The sequence below is a fragment of the Macaca mulatta genome, chromosome 10, assembly GCF_049350105.2.
Source record: "Macaca mulatta isolate MMU2019108-1 chromosome 10, T2T-MMU8v2.0, whole genome shotgun sequence".
NCBI lineage: Eukaryota > Metazoa > Chordata > Mammalia > Primates > Cercopithecidae > Macaca > Macaca mulatta.
In genome coordinates, this window is record NC_133415.1 from 78,017,475 (window position 1) to 78,037,260 (window position 19,786).

General features: G+C 39.9%; 1 protein-coding gene across 2 annotated transcripts in view; it reads right to left on the reverse strand.

The window, feature by feature from the left end:
* MCM8 (minichromosome maintenance 8 homologous recombination repair factor) overlaps positions 1-19,786 on the reverse strand; it is a 43,742-nt gene that overhangs the window by 19,299 nt on the left and 4,657 nt on the right. The window contains 7 exon segments of one of the 2 annotated variants that reach the window (NM_001265899.1): positions 1,853-1,993; positions 3,034-3,064; positions 7,389-7,584; positions 7,827-7,978; positions 12,068-12,153; positions 16,686-16,884; positions 18,176-18,279. In NM_001265899.1, the coding sequence (NP_001252828.1) occupies positions 1,853-1,993; positions 3,034-3,064; positions 7,389-7,584; positions 7,827-7,978; positions 12,068-12,153; positions 16,686-16,884; positions 18,176-18,279 (909 nt within the window). 2 annotated transcript variants of the gene reach the window in all.

The window sequence follows — 19,786 nt, forward strand, 5'->3', positions numbered from 1 at the left end:
CCCAGCTAATTATTTTATTTTTTGTAGAGATAGGGTCTCACTTTGTTGCCCAGGCTGGTCTTGAACTCCAGGCCTCAAGTAATCCTTCCGACTCGGCCTCCCAAAGTGTTAGGATTACAGGCGTAAGCCACTGCACCCAGATTCTTGTTCATTATGAGCTTTGTTTCACCTATAAGGGGTACCCTGAGCCTCTGTTGTCAGGCTACATTGTAGCGAGGTCTCAGAGCAGAATTTATTTTTTAAAAAGTAGCCCCAGCTGGCCAAAAGGAACCAAACATAGATGAAATGTCATAGTAGGAATTAAAATGACTGGTTTAACACTCAACCACAAGCAATAAAGGATAACTCAGATATGAAGGACAGTGGGTTTATAGTGTAATGACAAGATCAAAGCAGTTCGCAAGCCTGGCTGCATATTAGAATCATCTGTGGACTGTTGTACACATATAGACACTAGGACTCTAACATGGAAATTCTGAACTCAATTGGCTTGCAGTGGGCTATGGTATTTTCAAAGAGCTCCAAAGGTAATTAAGATATACAGCCAGGTCCCAATCCTTGGACAAAGATTTAGGAGCCACACTACTACAACTTACAAAAGGGCCAGAGAAGCCCTGGTCAATTTTCCACATCGAGTGAAGAAAGGGGTCCCAGGCATTTTTAGAAAGTACACTGGCTGAGCGCAGTGGCTCACACCTGTAATCCCAGCACTTTGGAAGGCTGAGGCAGGCGGATCTGCTTGAGCCCAGGAGTTTGAGACCAGCCTGGGCAACATGGCAAAACCCCATCTCTACAAAAAAAGCATTAGCCAGGCATGGTGGTGCATGCCTGTAGTCCCAGCTACTTGAGAGTCTGAGTTGGAAGGATTGCCTAAGCCCAAGGTGGAGGCTGCAGTAAGCAAAACTACACCACTGCACTTCAGTCTGGGCAAAAGAGGGAGCCCTTGTCTCAAAAAAATAAAAGTAGAAAGCACATTACGGCTGGCTTACTGGGCATCACTTTAAGGAAACTACAAGCATACCAATAAGCAGCACCTTCTAGAGCCATCATAAAACCCAAGAAAGGAAAACCACTAGGCTCTGACTGGCAGAGGCAGAATCTTCTTGGGGATCTACAAATGACTGGTCACAGTCATTTGCCTTGCTTTGGGCTGGGCGTGGTGGCTCATACCTATAATCCCAGCACTTTGGGAGGCTGAGGTGGGTGGATCACTTGAGGCCGGGAGTTCAAGACCAGCCTGGCCAACAGAGCAAAACTCCGTCTCTTCTGAAAATACATTAGCTGGGCGTGGTGGTGCACACCTATAATCCCAGCTACTCAGGAGGCTGTGGCACAGGGATTGCTTGAAAGTGGGAGGCGGAGGTTGCAGTGAGCCCAGATCACACCACTGCACTCCAGCCTGGGCAACAGAGTATGACTCTGTCTCCAAAAAAAAACAAAAAAAAGTTGCTTAGCAGACTGTTCTTAAAGCCCAATACAGTGTTTATGTGCTTGTACGAGGGAGAATAGGTGACCCTGTTTTAACTCCCTTGAACTATTCTGTTCATAGGTGAGGTCACATAACAATGACAAAGACTAGCAAAACAATGGTTAGAGAAATGGTTAATATTTCCTAATAGTTGATGTCTCAACAGACCAGGATGTTTGTACAGCCTATGTAACAGGAGACTGGCTCAATTCAAAAATATGGTCAGATATAAGTTACATATTACTCACACAAACTCCAATTCACTTATGCCACCTAACCATGTCCTCTGGAACACACACAGTACACGCTTTGAGAAAATTCACTTGTGAATTATTAATGCATTTTACAAGCAAAAGAACAAACACTAAATGACTGATTTTCTACCTGTAGCATCTGACTTTTTCCTAGGCCTGGATCTCCAACAACAAGGATGTGTGGGTCTCCTCGAATTGGAATTCTGTTTTTGTCATCTGCAAATTTCTGGCTTCCTCCAAAGAGTGCTAATGCCAAACCTGCTTTAACAAGCTCAAGTGCGAAAAAAAGAACAAAAAACAAAAGTAAGGAAAACATAAAGATGACTAGTAAAGAAGGTACTCCCCTACTTCTATAACATTGATTTGTTTGGGGATTGCTTTAATTGCCTGATTGAATGTTAATTTTTTTCTAAGAAAAGGAAGTCTAAAAACAAACTTCTATCATGTAAATGATTAAAAAGTAAAAACTTGAAAGCATACAAAATCAGAGAGGTATCTTAGAAATTACTAAGCCCTACCTTGCAAGGCATAAATCCATTCCACAAAAACGAGAAATATTTTTTTTTCTGCTTTAATACTGGCAGTGTCTAGTCACTTTAAAAGCCCATTTCTTACCAAAAGTAGCTGGGTGTGGTGGCACGTGCCTGTAGTCCCAGCTACTTGGCAGGCTGAGGTGGGAGAACTGTTTGAACTTGGGAGATGGAGGTTGCAGTGAGCCGAGATCGCACCACTGCACTCCAGCCTGGGCGACAGAGCAAGACTCCGTCTCAAAATAAATAAATAAATAAAATAAAAGTCCATTTATATTTACTCTAGTTGGTAAAAGTTTTTTCTTAAAAGGAGCTATACGGCTGACACCTATAATCCCAGTACTTTGGAGGCTAAATTGGGTGGATCACTTGAGGCCAGGACTTAAGAGACCAGCCTGGGCAACATGGCAAAATCCCATCTCTACAAAAAATACAAAAAAAGTAGCTGCACATGGTGGAGGACGCCTGTAGTCCCAGCTACTAAGGAGGCTGAGGTCAGGAGGATGACCTGAGCCCCAAAGCTCGAGGCTGCAGTGAGCTACGACTGCGCCATCACACTCTAGCCTGGGTCACAAAGCGAAACCCTGTCTCAAAAAATAAAAAAATAAAAATAAAGGAGCTATAGTTTGCTTGCCTCCCATATTATTAGTTTACAAATAAAGATTCATGTTAAAATATAAATAACTGGCCAATAGAAATTTGCTACTTTCTGGAAAGTCTTTGTATGTTATTTTTGCTAACTTTGTATACTTTTTGAGTAAAGACGAAGTAAAATACTTACTTCATGACCAAAAATGACAGGGCAAAGCGAGCTGAAAAACAGAACACAACTTATAAATTCTAATTTATACTTCATTGATCCATTAGATCTCCTTTACAATTTGTTTAACTTGCTTAATATCAACAAAGACAAATGTAAAAAATTTACATCCCCTCAACTCAAATTTTATTCTTACAGTAAATTTCTCAAAATTCTTGGTTAATCTATAAAGGTTAGAATGTTTTAAAAAAACTCTGCCTGGATAAGGAAAAGAGGATACTTGCAAAGCATCTTAAAGTAACCAAATACAACGTTGCTCTTCTTGTACAACTGGCCTTAAAATGCATCACAATCATGGTCTTCCATTTTAGGATACAGGATTATATTGTATTTTATGTGAATAGACATCTTGAGACTGTGAAGCCAAGACACTGACAGGAGACTAGGAAGTGAACTCAGTATATAATAGTGTAAGATGCGGTAAAATTTCCTTTTTTTCAGTTCAAGTCAAAAGGTCAAATTAAATAAGAAAATGAGGCGGGGTGCAGTGATTTGTAGAACCAGAAAGTTCAGAAAGGTGGGATAACTCAAAGCATGGGCCTCCAGGCTACAGGTAAATCTAAACATTTTCTGGTTGACAATTGGTTGAGTTTGTCTAAAGACCTGGGATCAACAGAAAGGAATGTTTGGGTTGCAAGGGGTTGTAGAGACCAAAGTTTTATCATGCAGATGAAGCTTTTAACTAGCAGGTTTGAGAGAGAACAGGCTGTAAAATGTTTCTTATCAGACTTAAAATCTGTGTTGATGTTAACGCCAGAGAGGTATAAGGCATGTCTGACCCCCACTTCCCTTCGTGGTCGGAATCAGTCTTTCAGGTTATATCTTGAAAGCCCTGGCTGAGGAGGAAGTCTGTTGAAATGGGTGGGGGGGCCTTAGAATTTTATTTTTGGTTTACAGGTTCATGCCTGTAATCCCAGCATGCACTCTGGGAGGCCAAGGTGGGAGGACTGCTTCAGCCCAAAAGTGCAAAACTAGCCTGTGCAACAAAGTGAGACCCCAATATCTAAAAAAAAAAATTAAAAATTAGCCAGGCGTGGTGGCACACACCTTTAGTCCCAGCTACTTGTGAGGCTGAGGTGAGAGAATAACTTGAGGCCAGGAGTTTGAAGCTACAGTGAGCTATGATTGTGCCACTGCAATCCAGCCTAGGCAACACAGCAAGACCCTGTCTCTAAAAAAAAAATTTAAAAAAGAAAAAGAGTATAAAGCAGTACATTTATATTTGTCAATTTATAAACAAGGAACAAACAAAAATAGGGTGGGAGAAAAAACCAGGAGTAAAATGTGAGTCTTTATTCCCTTTTAATATATGTAAACACAGAAGGAAGTGGTAGTGTGCTCACATCCCCTTGGCACTCACTGTTCAGTATGTTCCGACTTCCTACTGGCACCTGCACCTGTCTGCCAAAGACCTTTCTATGGCCACACAAGCATCATCAGCAGGCAGGATGGACAGGCCAGAAGTGCTGAGGTGTTTAATACTCCTGGGGGCAGTCCCAAATGTAGGCCCTTCAATGGAAAAATATTGAGGCTGGCTTTCCACAGTGGAGTGTTCCACTGGCCCAGGAGGATTATGTCCCAGATGCTAGTGGGTCACCTGTTCGTTAAGGCACCTACACTAGCTGCAATCACTTCCCCATTTCCCTACCAGTAACTCCAGAATCACCTCCCAAGTAAACTATGTTGACCCAAATCATTGCTTCTGAAGGAATCTAAACTAAAACATAAACTTCCACTGTCACCTAGGCTGGGTTGACAAACTTTTTCTTTTTTTTTTTTTTTGAGACGGAGTCTTGCTCTGCCGCCCAGGCTGGAGTGCGGTGGCCGGATCTCAGCTCACTGCAAGCTCCGCCTCCCGGGTTCCCGCCATTCTCCTGCCTCAGCCTCCCGAGTAGCTGGGACTACAGGCGCCGCCACCACGCCCGGCTAGTTTTTTGTATTTTTTTAGTAGAGACGGGGTTTCACCGTGTTAGCCAGGATGGTCTCGATCTCCTGACCTCGTGATCCACCCGTCTCAGCCTCCCAAAGTGCTGGGATTATAGGCGTTAGCCACCGCGCCCGGCTGACAAACTTTTTCTTAAAGGGCCAGGAAGTAAGTATTTTCAGCTTCGCAGGCTATACTGTCTCAGTCACAACTACTCAACTTGTAAACCCGCAAGCAACTATGAACAGTAAGGTAAGCAAGCAGGGTGGGGCTGTATTTTAATAAAACTTGACTTACAAAAACAGGCAGCCTGCCTAGTTTGCCAATCTCTACTAGACTGATAATGGAGGACCATGAAAAATTCTAGTTTTGATGCTGAAATCACAAACATGGGGGGGGGGGGTGGGGAAGCAAACTGTGGGAAGAAAACTAAAGTTTTCCATACTTTTCTATAAATATGGGAGAAGAGGGACCACTAAAAACGTTCAGTTTTAATTTAATTCATAACCATTAAGAGGAACCAAAGATATTTGGATTTTCAACCAGGTTGCTTCCTTGGCCACCTGCTCAAAGGACTCACTCCCAGACTACCCCAGCAACCCTAGATTAGAGCAGCCTCTCTTCCAGGGTGGGTCTGGATGGCTATTTATTCAGAGGGAAGTAGGATTTAGGGACAAAAAGCCCCTGTGGAGCACTATTCTTTACTCAGTCGGCTAATTAACATATTAAAGCCAGAAAGAAAAAGCATCAACTCCTCTTACAGACCTGAGCCTACTGAACAGCAAAGCATGACAAAATCACTATTTTTAAATTTTATTTTGTTTTATGAGACAGAGTCTTGCTCTGTCACTAGGCTGGAGTGCAGTGGCACAATCTCAGATCACTGCAACCTCCACCTCTCAGGTTCAAGAAATTCTCCTGTCTCGGCCTCCCAAAAAGCTAGGATTACAGGTGCCCGCCATCATGCCCAGCTAATTTTTCCATTTTCAGTAGAGACAGGGTTTCACCATATTGGTCCGGTTGGTCTCAAACTCCTGACCTCAGGTGATTCACCCGCCTCAGCCTACCAAAGTGCTGGGAATACAGGCGTGAGCCACCGTGCCTGGCTAAGATCACTTTTTATAATACAATGTATTTCAAAACATTCTCAGTTCTTCACCTCTCTTAGATATATCTATTATTCAGTCTCTCTCATTTTCTCCGATTTCTTCAAAATTACCCCACAATTGTCAAAAAATTATCAAAAGTAACAGTATGTTGCAGTAATTAAGTACATTATAAAATCCCACTTAATCTTTAGAACAACCTTCTGAGGTAAGTCTTACTATTTCCATTTTAAGGTGATACAAATAAAGGGGAAATTAAGTAATGTGTCCCAGATCACACTGGAAGTAAATGCCCAAAGCAGGAGTCTAACTTAGGTTTGTCTCCAAAGAAAAGCTCTTAACCACTAAAGCAAAAAATGCCTATACTTTGCTTCTTCTCCACGGCATGGCAATAGCATGGAAATAAAATTATCAAATATTTATTGAATATATATTACTTCTATTTGCATCTCTATGAACAACACCCTACACAGAACTAATTGAAGTGGCTTTGGAATTCACTGTCACCTCACTCTTCTGTTGAGCAACAAACTTCTTGTGTAAGATAGTAAACACTCCGTATTGTTTAAACTAGAGATCAGCAAATTTTTTCTATAAAAGGACAATGCAAAAATACGTGAGCCATGTATATGTTCTCTGTCACAACTATTCAACTCTGCCACTGCCGCACAAAAGCAGCACACTATGTAAATCAATGAGTGTGGCTGTGTTCCAATAAAACTTTATTTATGGACACTGAAATCTGATTTTCCTTTTTTTTTAAAGACAGAGTTTCACTCTTGTTGCCCAGGCTGAAGTGCAATGGTGCGATCTTGGCTCACTGCAATCTCCATCTCCCAGGTTTAAGTGATTCTCCTGCTTCAGCCTCTCAAGTAGCTGGGATTACAGGCGCCTGCCTGCCACCACGTCCGGCCAATTTTTGTATTTTTAGTAAAGACAGGGTTTCACCATGTTGGCCAGGCTGGTCTCAAACTCCGGGCCTCAAGTGATCCACCCACCTCGGCCTCCCAAAGTGCTGGGATTACAGGCATGAGCCACCACATTCGGATGAAATCTGAATTTCATATAAGTTCATGTGTTGTGAAATATTCTTTTAAATTTTTTCAACCATTAAAAAATATAAAAACCATTCTTAGTTCATAGGCCACACTCAAGTGGATGGTGCACTGGATTTGGTACACAGACTTTAGTTTGCCAACCATTTTGACTAGTTTTTTGTTACCTGTAGCCAAGAGAACCCCCAACATGCATGTATGTAGTAAAATTTCAAATGACAGCGTACATACTTGACAATGAGTTTAAACAGGTTTTCTTCAGCTTGAATCTCTTGGATGGCATAAAGGTCTTTAAGTGAGAACTCCATCAACATTCCATGCTTACACCCATCCTCAGAACTCTTTGTTTTCTGTCCTTTGCTGTTACTAATAGAATTTGCTTCAATGTACAAAAGGAACATACACTTGTCATTCTTATTTCGAGAACCTGTAAATTAAAAGTTTTAAATACAATAGTTGGTATTTTCATTTTCCCTACAATGACTCAACTAGAATATAAAACAAAGTCATAGTGAGCTACAAATAAATGTTTTTTTTTAAAGGGAATGTTTCATCTTATGTAAGCAAAAGAAATTCCTCAAATTATTTGAGATTCAGGAGCATCTTAGAAAAGACGAATGTTGACAAATAATTATTGAGAGACAAATAATGAAAAGAGTTGTACCATACCTTCTTCTGCATTTGAGACTTTGACAATTCCAGTAACAGTCACTGTGTCTCCCGGGACACAGCTATCCACAAGATCGTGAACAAGCTCACATTCTATTGTTCGTGGAATCCGACCTGCTTCTCTCTGATCATCAGACATCAACTCCTGAATTCTAAAAAGTTTAAATAGTTTTCAGTTAGAATACTTACTTTGGATGGTTTCTGCAAGACATTAACTATTCAGAGTTCACATGATGCTGAGCAAGATAAAGGCAGATTTGTTTATTAACAGTTTAATGGTGTATCTAAAATTACTTCAGCAGTTTCCAATTCAAGATAGCAGAATGAGTGTATGTATTTGCCTAGCCTCCCTCTAAAATGTCCATCAAAATGAGTCACTAAAAATTTGGGGGTATGTAGAGGTATCATCAGAAAATGAGATATTAATGAAATTTTTGAAAACAGCAAATGGTAAAGTATTGACGGATAAAACAAAATGAAGTCCGGAATACATATAGGCAAAAGCTACAAGTGTACAAGAAAAGTGGGACCCAATGTTCTTAGCAGAGCCCCAGAGGAGCTTCCAAGTTGGATGTGGCAGGAATGGAGAGCAGGAGTGGATGGCTGGAAGAAAACAGGGTTATCAATTGAAAGACAATAGTTGTTGAGAATTTTGGAGAAGGTGAGTGGACAGTGGGTAGGGGAAGAATGAGTACTTTATCATCTGGCAAAAACCAGAGCACTGTTCTAAGGAAACAAACCCATCTCCTCTGTGAAGGGAGCTAAAGTGTGCAGTGAGAATATCAGAGCTTCAGAACAAAGACTCTTCATTCTACCATTTGAGAAACCCCAATTCCAATTCAAAAACACATTCATAAAGCAAAATCTGACAGCCCACACCCCTATCTTTGTATTCAGAGGTGAAGTCTTGTGAGAAAAAACTACTACCTCAAAAATTGCAAAGGAAACCTATCCTACCTACTTCAAATACTTTCTCATTCCTCATCAGATATTTGAAAACTAAATGGCAATAATTCAGGAGCATTAAAAACAAAAAACTGCCTAAGAGTTTTGAGAAAATATTGCCATCATAAAACAGGAATAAGCTGCTATAAAAAGGGAACTATGGGAATACAAGTACGAAATCAAGAAAATTTAAAGTATGTATATAAAAATCAAACATTTGTAGAGAAGATATAAGAAAAAGCCAAAGAAATCTAGAAAACAGCACAAAGAAAATGAAAGAATGAGGAACAATTTAAAACAGATGAATAATCCAAGGACTGCCTCTGACACGAAGCTGAGAAAACAGTCAGATATTCTAGAGTTGAAGACAAAAGACCTTGCCAATCAAGCAGCATAGAGACAACTAGATACACTTTCACTGTTTCAGAGCATGACAGATAAAATGGTTACAAAGAGGAGGAAAAGTCCAGTCTTCAAAGGAATGAGAATCAGACCAGCACCAGACTTCTCATAAACAGCAGAGAAAATTAAAACCAAATAGACTTCGATAGCTGGCAAACTCTTAGCCAGACTAAGATCCAAATAAAGACATTTTCAGACATGCAAGGGCTTAGAACTTTTTACCTGTCATGTATACTTTCTGAAAATTTACTTGAGAATACTCCTTAGAAAAACAAAATGTGCAATGAAGCAACATCCCAGGATGAAGCAGGAATGCAGGTCTGGAGAACTACTGATCCAGACTCAAGCAGAAGGAAGGTGTGTTTTTTTGTTTTTGTTTTTTAAGAATAAAAGGTGGATTCCATGTATTCCATAGTATATTTAAGAGAGAATGGAAAATTATGGTGAAATGGCACAGGCATACTCTAAGAAGTAAAACCAGCACTCAGAAACTTTAGGAAAAATAAAGTACTAAACAGCAAAGTTACAGTCCAAATATGATGCACACTAAAATGTGGGATAATTCCAAATAACTAGCAGAGTATAAGAAAAGATAATTTGATGCTTGGGTTATTTTCATTTAAGGGGTAAAAACCAACAAAACAAAACTACAAAACCCAGTGACATAAATTACATCTCCTTTGCTTGGCATTTGATCACTTCACTTGGTTCTTTGTTGAGCTATATTTACATTTTTATGTTAATAAAATGGCAAGGGAAAGGAGTAGAAGGACCGCCGTAATGAGGACTCATCAGACGAAAAGGGGTGTTCAATACTGGGACAAAGCTGGAGGTTTTATGTTTTGTGGTAATAAAGTTATTGGCCCCTAAAATGGAAGAGACACCTGCCAAGTGGAGCGTGAAGATGGTCAGATCCACAGACGCTTCTGCATGTGCTAGGTTTCCTGCTAAAGGGTTAACCGTACAGCCAGATTCAGCACCGGCTTCGACTACTGAGGACGCAAGTAGGAGTAGAAAAGATAGTGGGAGAAGTCAGAAGCTCATATTATTTATCTGTGGGAATGCCATATCGGGCATTTTTATTAACATAAAAATGCAAATGCCTGTTTATTGTTGTTGTTAGACATGACCTATAAATAAAGTCTGGAAGACAATTAGAAGACAAAAGGTAAACCTTGACAATTTAAAGTAATGTCGAAACTGAGAAAGTCTAGAAGTGGAAGATAAAAGAACAAGTATGTTTCTAAAGTCCTCAGCTCACATAGAATGAATGCAGTAAAGCGAAGGATGAAAGACATGCAAGAATGGTATCTAAAGTTATGTATAATGTAATAGCAAGTTGTGGGGACTGTGCCTTTCCACACTGATTGAATTTTTAAAAACATGTACATGTTATTACATTAAAGCATTTTTTACTTAATAATTAATGTAAGTACAATCATTGAACATTAAAATAATAACTTTGGAATACATTCATCATACATCTAGATTACCTCTCAATGTTTTTCAGGTCATGGGCCAGGTGCTGGCATCCACCTAACCTGCACGACTTCAAACCCTGCTCCAAGTTCACTCACCACTTCACCATCAATTCACCCCCACAAGACCCACTTTTTAAAGATCAGTCACGTGCAGTAGTGAGAAGGAAGGAAAGAGTAGAACAAGGAGTTTGATCTGTAAGTGACTCTGAATAATCAATGGAAATAACTCACTACCTCCAGACTAACCCTTTGTCCCTCTTAAGTGGTAAAAGTCCCACAGACTGGGTTGGAAATCAGGCTTTACTATACTCATAGGCTACACGATCATACTCAAGAGTCTTAAACATTTCCTCTTATAAAACGGGGTGTTTGTAAAGATCTCACTATAGTACAATTATTACACATGTCGGTCTTAATTTTTCAGGGAAGAAGGGGGTGAAGCAGTTAGTAGCAGACCATCTTATCTTTTCCCTAGGTTCTTAGTTTTTAGGACCATCTCATTTCAGCCAGGTTTCCTAGAGAGCACTGACTTCAAAACCATTCGTTATTTTATATTTAGGGATGAGCTATAGGTCTACAGCTAGAAAAAACGGAATCAATTACGGGATGAAAAATACATACACAAAGAAAACTCTGACTTGCAAAAATAAAAAAAGCTATTAAAAAAAACCTATAGTAAAATGCCCCATTGCAACATTGAGAACATAAAATGAAACATGCCATTTCAAAGGAAGTCTTTATCTGAAAACTTCAAAACAATATTATTTCTATCACAGCTTATTATGGAATGAATCATACAACTTTGCTTATGGCCTATATCCAGTTCAATTAATCACATAATTGAGATATAAAATCAACTATTTCTCAGTAGGACATAATATTTGCATAATTAATCCTTTCCGGAATCTGACAGACAATAAATTTCAAATAAAGACAATTATTTCAGCCAGGAGTGGTGGCTCATGCCTGTAATCCCAGCACTTTGGGAGGCTAAGGCGGACGGATCACAAGGTCAGGAGATCAAGACCATCCTGGCTAACACGGTGAAACCTCTAAACTAAATCTCTACTAAAAATACAAAAAACTTAGCCAGGTGTGGTGGCGGGCGCCTGTAGTCCCAGCTACTCGGGAGGCTGAGGCAGGAGAACGGTGTGAACCCAGGAGGTGGAGCTTGCAGTGAGCCAAGATCGTGCCACTGCACTGCAGCCTGGGCGGCAGAGCGAGACTCCGTCTCAAAAAAAAAAAGGACAATTATTTTAACATACAAACTCTTCATCAAATAAACCGTCTACTATACACTATTATACACTTTGTCATTGTTTAGATAAAACGTACAATATAATACAGCAAAATTAAGGATTTACTCAACAGTGTGACATCTAAAGCCTGCCTTTTATATAACAGATTGCTTACTTGATTGACTGCCAGTCCATTGTAACTGTGAGAGGAGAGCTGCGGAGAGCAGTAAATGACCTGCCTCGACATGCAGGCACAGGACACTGAATGAAACAAAAGTAATTCACATTCAGATTTTGATAAACTATAATCACACCTCAGGAAAATTCAGTTAAAACATTTCATTTAACATTGTTTTAAAAGTTGGTCTCACGATGCTAGTAAAGCAAAATCCAAGGACTATTTTCTCCTGCAACAATTTAATATCAAGAGCTTTTGAGGCACTTTCCAACTGATCCTTCTCGCTTACTGTTCTTATCCTGCTATGGGTATGCAAGGTGCTTTCCTTGCCTCCCACAGGAAGCACTTACTGCTCCTCTGTGCTCGTGCCACCTCTCGCTCCTTGAACGCCCCCTCTCATTCTGTCCCACATGCCCAGTGCCAATCCTCTCCTTTTCAAAAGGCTTTCCAGAGTTTTCTTTAATCCCCAGCTTTCTCATCTAGGCTCCTTTTGCACTTTCTGTATAGTGTAATATTTATTACACCACACAGGCACTTGTTTGGTGTTTGGATCTCAAGACGCATTTATAAATTCAGACTGTGGCAGACTGTACTTGCCAAATATGATTGCAACAATATTTCTCTTCGACCTTTTTAGAACCTTGCTACTCCTCCATTAAGAAACGGAGGCTAGGCCGGGCGCGGTGGCTCAAGCCTGTAATCCCAGCACTTTGGGAGGCCGAGACGGGCGGATCACGAGTTCAGGAGATCGAGACCATCCTGGCTAACACGGTGAAACCCCGTCTCTACTAAAATACAAAAAAAAAAAAAAATTAGCCGGGCGAGGTGGCGGGCGCCTGTAGTCCCAGCTACTCGGGAGGCTGAGGCAGGAGAATGGCGTGAACCCGGGAGGCGGGGCTTGCAGTGAGCTGAGATCCGGCCATTGCACTCCAGCCTGGGCAACAGAGCTAGACTCCGTCTCAAAAAAAAAAAAAAAAAAAAAAAGAAACGGAGGCTAATTCCTTCTCCTGGAATTTGAGAAGGCTTGTGACTCACTCTGTAACCAACAGAATGTGACAGAGTGATGTTGCACAACTTCTGAGATTAGCTCACAAAAGGCAAGGCCATTTCTGCCTACCAACTGGACTTCTTGCCTTGAAGCTGTCAGCAGCCATATAAGCAGACTGAGCGCCCTGAGCTGCTATACTGTGTGTAAGAAGCCCAAACTAGCCCACACAGCCACATGGAGAAGAGGATGCCTGGCCAGTCCCCAGCCACCTTGCTGTACTCCAGCCACAATCTGACTACAACTCCATGAGAGGCCTGGAGCTAGAACTAGCCAGTTGAGTAGTTCTTCCAAACTCCTGACCCACAGGAATCATAAGAATAAAATGATCGGCTTTATTTTCAGCCATTGAGTTTTGGGGTGATGTGTTATGCAGCAATAGTGGCTGGAAAAGAGATCAACTGAAACAGCCATCTTTCTGTCACTTCAAATCCCTACAGTTCAGACAAATGAAGGACCTCATCACGACATCACTCATGAGTCAATGCTACCACATACTTTATTAGAGAGCATGAAAATACCCTGTACAAATACTGTCTAGAAAATTTGATTTAAGGAGGTCGAGGCTGCAGTGGGCTGTATTCATGTCACTGTACTCCAGCTTGGGTGACAGAGTGAGAGCCCGTCTTCAAAATAAAAGGAAGAAAATACCTGGTTTAAATCAGGATTTGAATTCTGGCCTCTGAGCTCAAGGCTGTACCTTGAACCTTAAGCCAAGACAAACACCACATGAAACCCATCTGTCAACACCACTGATTATTCAGAACCAATAGCTGAATCTCATATACCCTCTTCTTCCAGTAAGAGCAAGAAGCCTTAGGAATTTCAAACATCTTACATTTTCCTTTTTAATTCTTCAAGGGATTATTTACCTCACTAAGGATTCAAACCTTTACATGAGCAAAAATTTAGCAAATGTTAAATTTATTAAAGCCCAATGGTGATAAAGATGACTCTGGGTACCACCGAGGAAACATTATACATCCATGGTAATGAGGGCTTAATTAATAAATGGTGTCAGGACAAATAGCTTTTCACCTAAAAATTAGATCACTAGCTTGTTTTTTTAAGAGATGGGGGTCTCACTATGCTGCACAGGCTAGTCTCAAACTCCAGGGCTCAAGCGATTCTCCTGCCTCAGACTACTGAGTAGTTGGGACTACAGGTGCATGCCACCATGCCCAGCTTAAATTCCTAGTTTTATGCCATTCACCAATGCCTTAAATTCCAGATGGACAAAAGATCTAAAGATAAAAAACAAAACTTAGGGTTATTAGAAGCAAATGCAGGAAATATGTTTATAATGCTTGAGTGAAAAGGGCTTCTTATTTATTTATTTATTTATTTATTGAGGCAGAGTTTCGCTCTTGTTGCCCAGGCTGGAGTGCAATGGCGTGATCTCGGCTCACTGCAACCTCCACCTCCCGGGTTCAAGCGATTCTCCTGCCTCAGCCTCCCGAGTAGCTGGGATTACAGGCATGCGCCACCACGCCTGGCTAATTTTGTATTTTTAGTAGAGATGGGGTTTCTCCATGTTGGTCAGGCTGGTCTCGAACTCCCAACCTCAGGTGATCCGCCCGCCCCGGCCTCCCAAAGTGCTGAGATTACAGGCATGAGCCACCACGCCCAGCCGAAGAACGGCTTCTTAAGCAGGGCATAAAATGTACAAGTTATGGAAGAAAAGATAACAATTTGATGTCAAAATGTAAAACTGTACAACAAAAAAACCCACAAAGTTAAAAGACAAACCAAAGACAGGCAGAAAATATCTAATGTACATAATCAACAATAATTAGTATCTAGAATGTATAAAGAACTCCTATCAATAAACTAATAGAACCGGGCACAGTGGCTGGCACCTGTAGTCCCAACTACTTGGGAAGCTGAGATGGGAGGATCACTTGAGCCCAGGAGTTCAAGGTTGCAATGAGCTATGATCATGTCACTACACTCCAGCCTGGGCAACAGAATGAGACACCATCTCTAAAACACAAAATTAAAGAATAAACCAGTAAACAGGAAAATGAACATTAGATATAAATAGAAAACTCAATAAAGAAAGAAACTGAATGGCCAGTAAAGATATGAAAAGATGCTCAACCACAACAGAAATCAGAAAAATTCACATTATAAATGCAATATTATTTACACCTACCAAACTGTCAAAAATGTACAAGTCTAACAATACCAAGTGTTACTGAAAGTATGGAGAAATGGTAACTGCTTAACACTACCAGCAGGGATTTAAGTTGGGAACAATACCCTGGAAAGTAATTTGGTAACACCTAATGCAGTTAAAAATAAGTACAGCCGGCCAATCCCAGCACTTTGGGAGGCTGAGGCAGGCGGATCACGAGGTCAGGAGTTTGAGACCAGCCTGGCCAACATAGTAAAACCCTGTCTCTACTAAAAATAGAAAAATTAGCCAGGCATGGTGGCGCGTGCCTGTAGTCCCAGCTACTCAGGAGGCTGAGGCAGAAGAATTGCTTGAACCCGGGAGGCGGAGGTTGCGGTGAGCCGAGATCTCATCACTGCACTCCAGCCTGGGCAACAGAGCAAGACTCCGTCTCAAAAAAAAAAAAAAACAAGTGCAGCCTACAACTTAGTGTTCCTCTGCTAAGGAAACATGTACAAGAATGTTCTCTGTAGTATCATTTGTAATTATAAAAAACTGGAAAGAGCACAATTGTCTACCTCCAGGAAAATGGATGAATAGTGGCTATTTATTTAAAGCAACACTCCACAACAGTAAAGATGAAAGAATTCGATATGTATTAAAATAGGTAGAACTTCAAAATAACCAAGTAAAAAAACAGCTGCATGTTACATTCAGTATACCATTTACGTAAACGCAATACAAAAAACTAACTCTACATACATAGTCAAGAATAAAAATGTAAACTTGAAGAACACACGCCAATTTCAGAATAGTGGTTGCATCTGGGGAGCAAATAAAGGGAATAAAACTGAGAACAGAGAGACTTCAACTTTAACTATGTAACCATATTTTTGTTACAAATTAAACTAAAACAACAAAACATTAATATTTGCCAAATCATAGAGTAGATAAATGTTAATTACACTATTCTCTGCACTTTTCCATAGTTTTAAAATCTAGTTTAAAGGCTAATAAAGATTTTAAAAAACCCATCACTTCTAAATAGTAGAAGAAATAAAGCGAAAAAAAAACAAACTTGGTGTGTATACCTAGAAGTCAACAGAAATATGAATGGAAGAGATGCATATTATAATAACTTCAGGATAATGATCATCCCTGGGAATGGTACAGGTAAAGGGTAAAACACAGACACTAATTGTGCCAGTAATGCTTTATATCATTAAAAAATGTATTTGGAGCTGAAAAACGTAAATTCGGGGTTACGAGTAGTGGAATGTTTTATTTATTTCTATATTTTTCTTACCCTGAAGTATTTCATAATATAAAAGCAGAAAATCAAAAATCAAAAATAAAAATAAGCTCTGTGTTTAGGAACATTGGGAAATGTTTTCTGTATTCTGATTTGCCTTCTTTACCAAAATAAATAAAGAAGCAGTTCAAGAACATATTACCTTTGTGGGAAGACTGTATTTTCCATCTGGAAGAGGAAAACTCTGAACTTCTCCACATGCAGCACAAAGAAAAGCCATCTTGGTGCAAAGAGGCTTTATATTACTGACACGAACCACTGTCCCTCTTAGAGCAATGTATTTTCCATAGTAATTTGCTCGGACATTCTTGAGCTGTGTCAAAGGCTCATAGTTGTACACCCTAAAGACAAAACAGAAACTTGATGTTTTTTATATTTTCACAAGTTTCTTTTAGGAGTAACTATGGAATTCTCAAACCAAATCATCCTTTTGATATATCAGAAATCTCACAAGAATTAAACCATTCTTGTTTTGTTTTGTTTTCTCGAGACAGAGTCTCGCTCTGTCACTAGGGTGGAGTGCAGTGGTGCGACCTCGGCTCACTGCAACCTCTGCCTCCCGGGTTCAAGCGATTCTCCTGCCTCAGTCTCCCGAGTAGCTGTGATTACAGGTGTGTGCCACTACACCCAGCTAATTTTTGTATTTTTAGTAGAGATGGGGTTTCACTATGTTGGCCAGGATGGTCTCAATCTCTTGACCTAGTGATCCGCCTGCCTCAGACTCCCAGTGCTGGGATTACAGGCGTGAGCCACCGTGCCCAGCCAAACCATTCTTAGAAAGACACAACACTAAATCTTCCTTTTTCTTCTTATCTCACAGGCTGTTCTCAAGGAAAAAAGAAAAAAAAAATTTAAGGAAAAAAATAATGCCAAAAGGAAAATCTAGATTTAAAAACCTTTGGGTTTCTAAGTTCTTTTTAAAGAACTGCTAGGAAATTGCCTTCTATAAATTCTGGAAAAGAAATACAAAACTCCGATGATTAACTTATAATGAATTCTTCTAATGAATTTAAAATCTTAAGGATGAATTCAAGAAAAACAAAATAATTTCATTTATTCTCTTGTATCTAATAGAAACCTAATAATTGAACAAAATACACACCACTTTGTATATTACAGACTGAGTATATCCCTTATCCAAAATGTGTGGGACCAGAAGTATTTTGGATTTTTTTGACTTTCAAATATTGGCAATATTACTAGTTGAGTATCCCTAATTCAAAAATCTGAAATGCTCCAATGAACATTTCCTTTCAGTGTCATGTCAGGGCTCAAAGTTTTGAATTTTGGAGCATTTCAGATTTCAGATTTTCAGATTAGGGATACTCAACCCATACATGGATTATTAAACTTACACAGCAGGGTCTTGATAAGTTCACATCCAAAATCAATGTTTACAAAAATTTGCAGGTTAGAAAATCAACATTTTCTTCCTTATTTAGGAAGTATCTGTCATGATGTCTTTCAATAATTTTCAATGAGTTTACTTCAGTGTGATGATCAGTGAGATGGCAAGGAACTCATGTCCTTTTTACCGATTTCCTTGTTCTTATAAAATGAGGGTTCTCATTCTTAAACGGCCTTCAAGGTCCCATTCTAAGTAATAGTAATTTAATATGTCAAATTCCTCACCTTGCATGAATATGTGGCACATTTACCATTGTTTCTCCATCACTAGACAATCCTTCCTGGGCTTGTAACTCAGCTGCATGCCTTTCAAGGTCCTTAGTTAATACCTAAACAGGACAGATGTTTACTCTGAAGTTGGAAAACAAAATATCCTCTTTATACAGAACTCTATTTTTATAGAGAATATAAAGTTTATGGACAGAAACAGAATAAAAACAGAAAACTTTAACAGTCCTTTAAAAATCTAATATTTAATTATGACTACTTACTTTATAGTGGATCTTTTACTTTGGATTTTGCTGTCCCTGGACTGAAAAACTCCAGCATCCCAGTCTGCTACTTTCTGTCCCAACTAAACCTAACATTAAAAGCCCTTATAGTAGTCCTAAAAACCATCACCTCTTGATTCTAATTAAAAAAAAAAAGAAAGCATTCCTGTTTCTCTTTATTCACTGATCAGTCAAGACAGAGAAAATAAAAATGACCTTTAAAATACCTAATACTCACTCCCTTGGCATTTAATATTAAATAATATAAACAGGCTGGGCACGGTGGCTCACACCTGTTATCCCAGCACTTTGGGAGGCCAAAGTGGGTGGATCACCTGAGGTCAGGAGTTTGAGACCAGCCCGACCAACATGGTGAAACCCCATCTCTACTAAAAATACAAAAATCAACTGAGCGTGGTGGTGCATGCCTATAATCCCAGCTACTTGGGAGGTTGAGGCAGGAGAATCGCTTAAACCCAGGAGGCAGAGGTTGCAGTAAGCCAAGATGACACCATTGCACTCCAGCCTGGGCAACAAGAACAAAACTCCATTTCCAAATAAATAAACAAATAAACAAACATTTAATACCACTTGTGTACCGCAGTTTGCTGACAACCTAAGAGGCAAAATAAGATGCATATATATAGCTGTTAATTGTTATAAGGACCATAAAGATGTACAGACAAAATACCATGCAAGTTTTGAAAAGTTGTCACGAGAAAGGTTTTACAGAGAGACAACTGAGCTAGGCCCAAATAATCTATGTGAGGGGAAGGGGATTCTATGCTGAATGAATAGCACATGTAAGAGGTAGGAGAATGCCCCTCTGAATGCCCCAGCACTTTGTGTATGCCTGTCCTGAGATTTACTACACATTACCTTGAAGCATTTATCTGCTTGCTAGCCTCAAAAATGTTTTTGGCCGGGCACGGTGGCTCATGCCTGTAATCCTAACACTCTGGGAGGCCGAGGCAGGTGGATCACAAGGTCAAGAGATCGAGACCATCCCTGGTCAACATGGTTAAACCCCATCTCTACTAAAAATCCAAAACTTAGCTGGGCATGGTGGTGCACACCTGTAGTCCCAGCTACTTGGGAGGCTGAGGCAAGAGAATCACTTGAACCCGGGAGGCAGAGGTTGCAGTGAGCCGAGATCGTGCCACTGCACTCCAGCCTGGCAACAGAGCGAGACTCCACCTCAAAAAAATAAATAAAAAATAAATTTTAAAAATTTAAAAAATTTAAAATGTTTTCATATATGTTGTATTACCTGACCCTGAAAAAAACTCAGGCAGGCACAGTACAAATTGTTATTCACATTTGACATACAGGGACACTCAGTGGT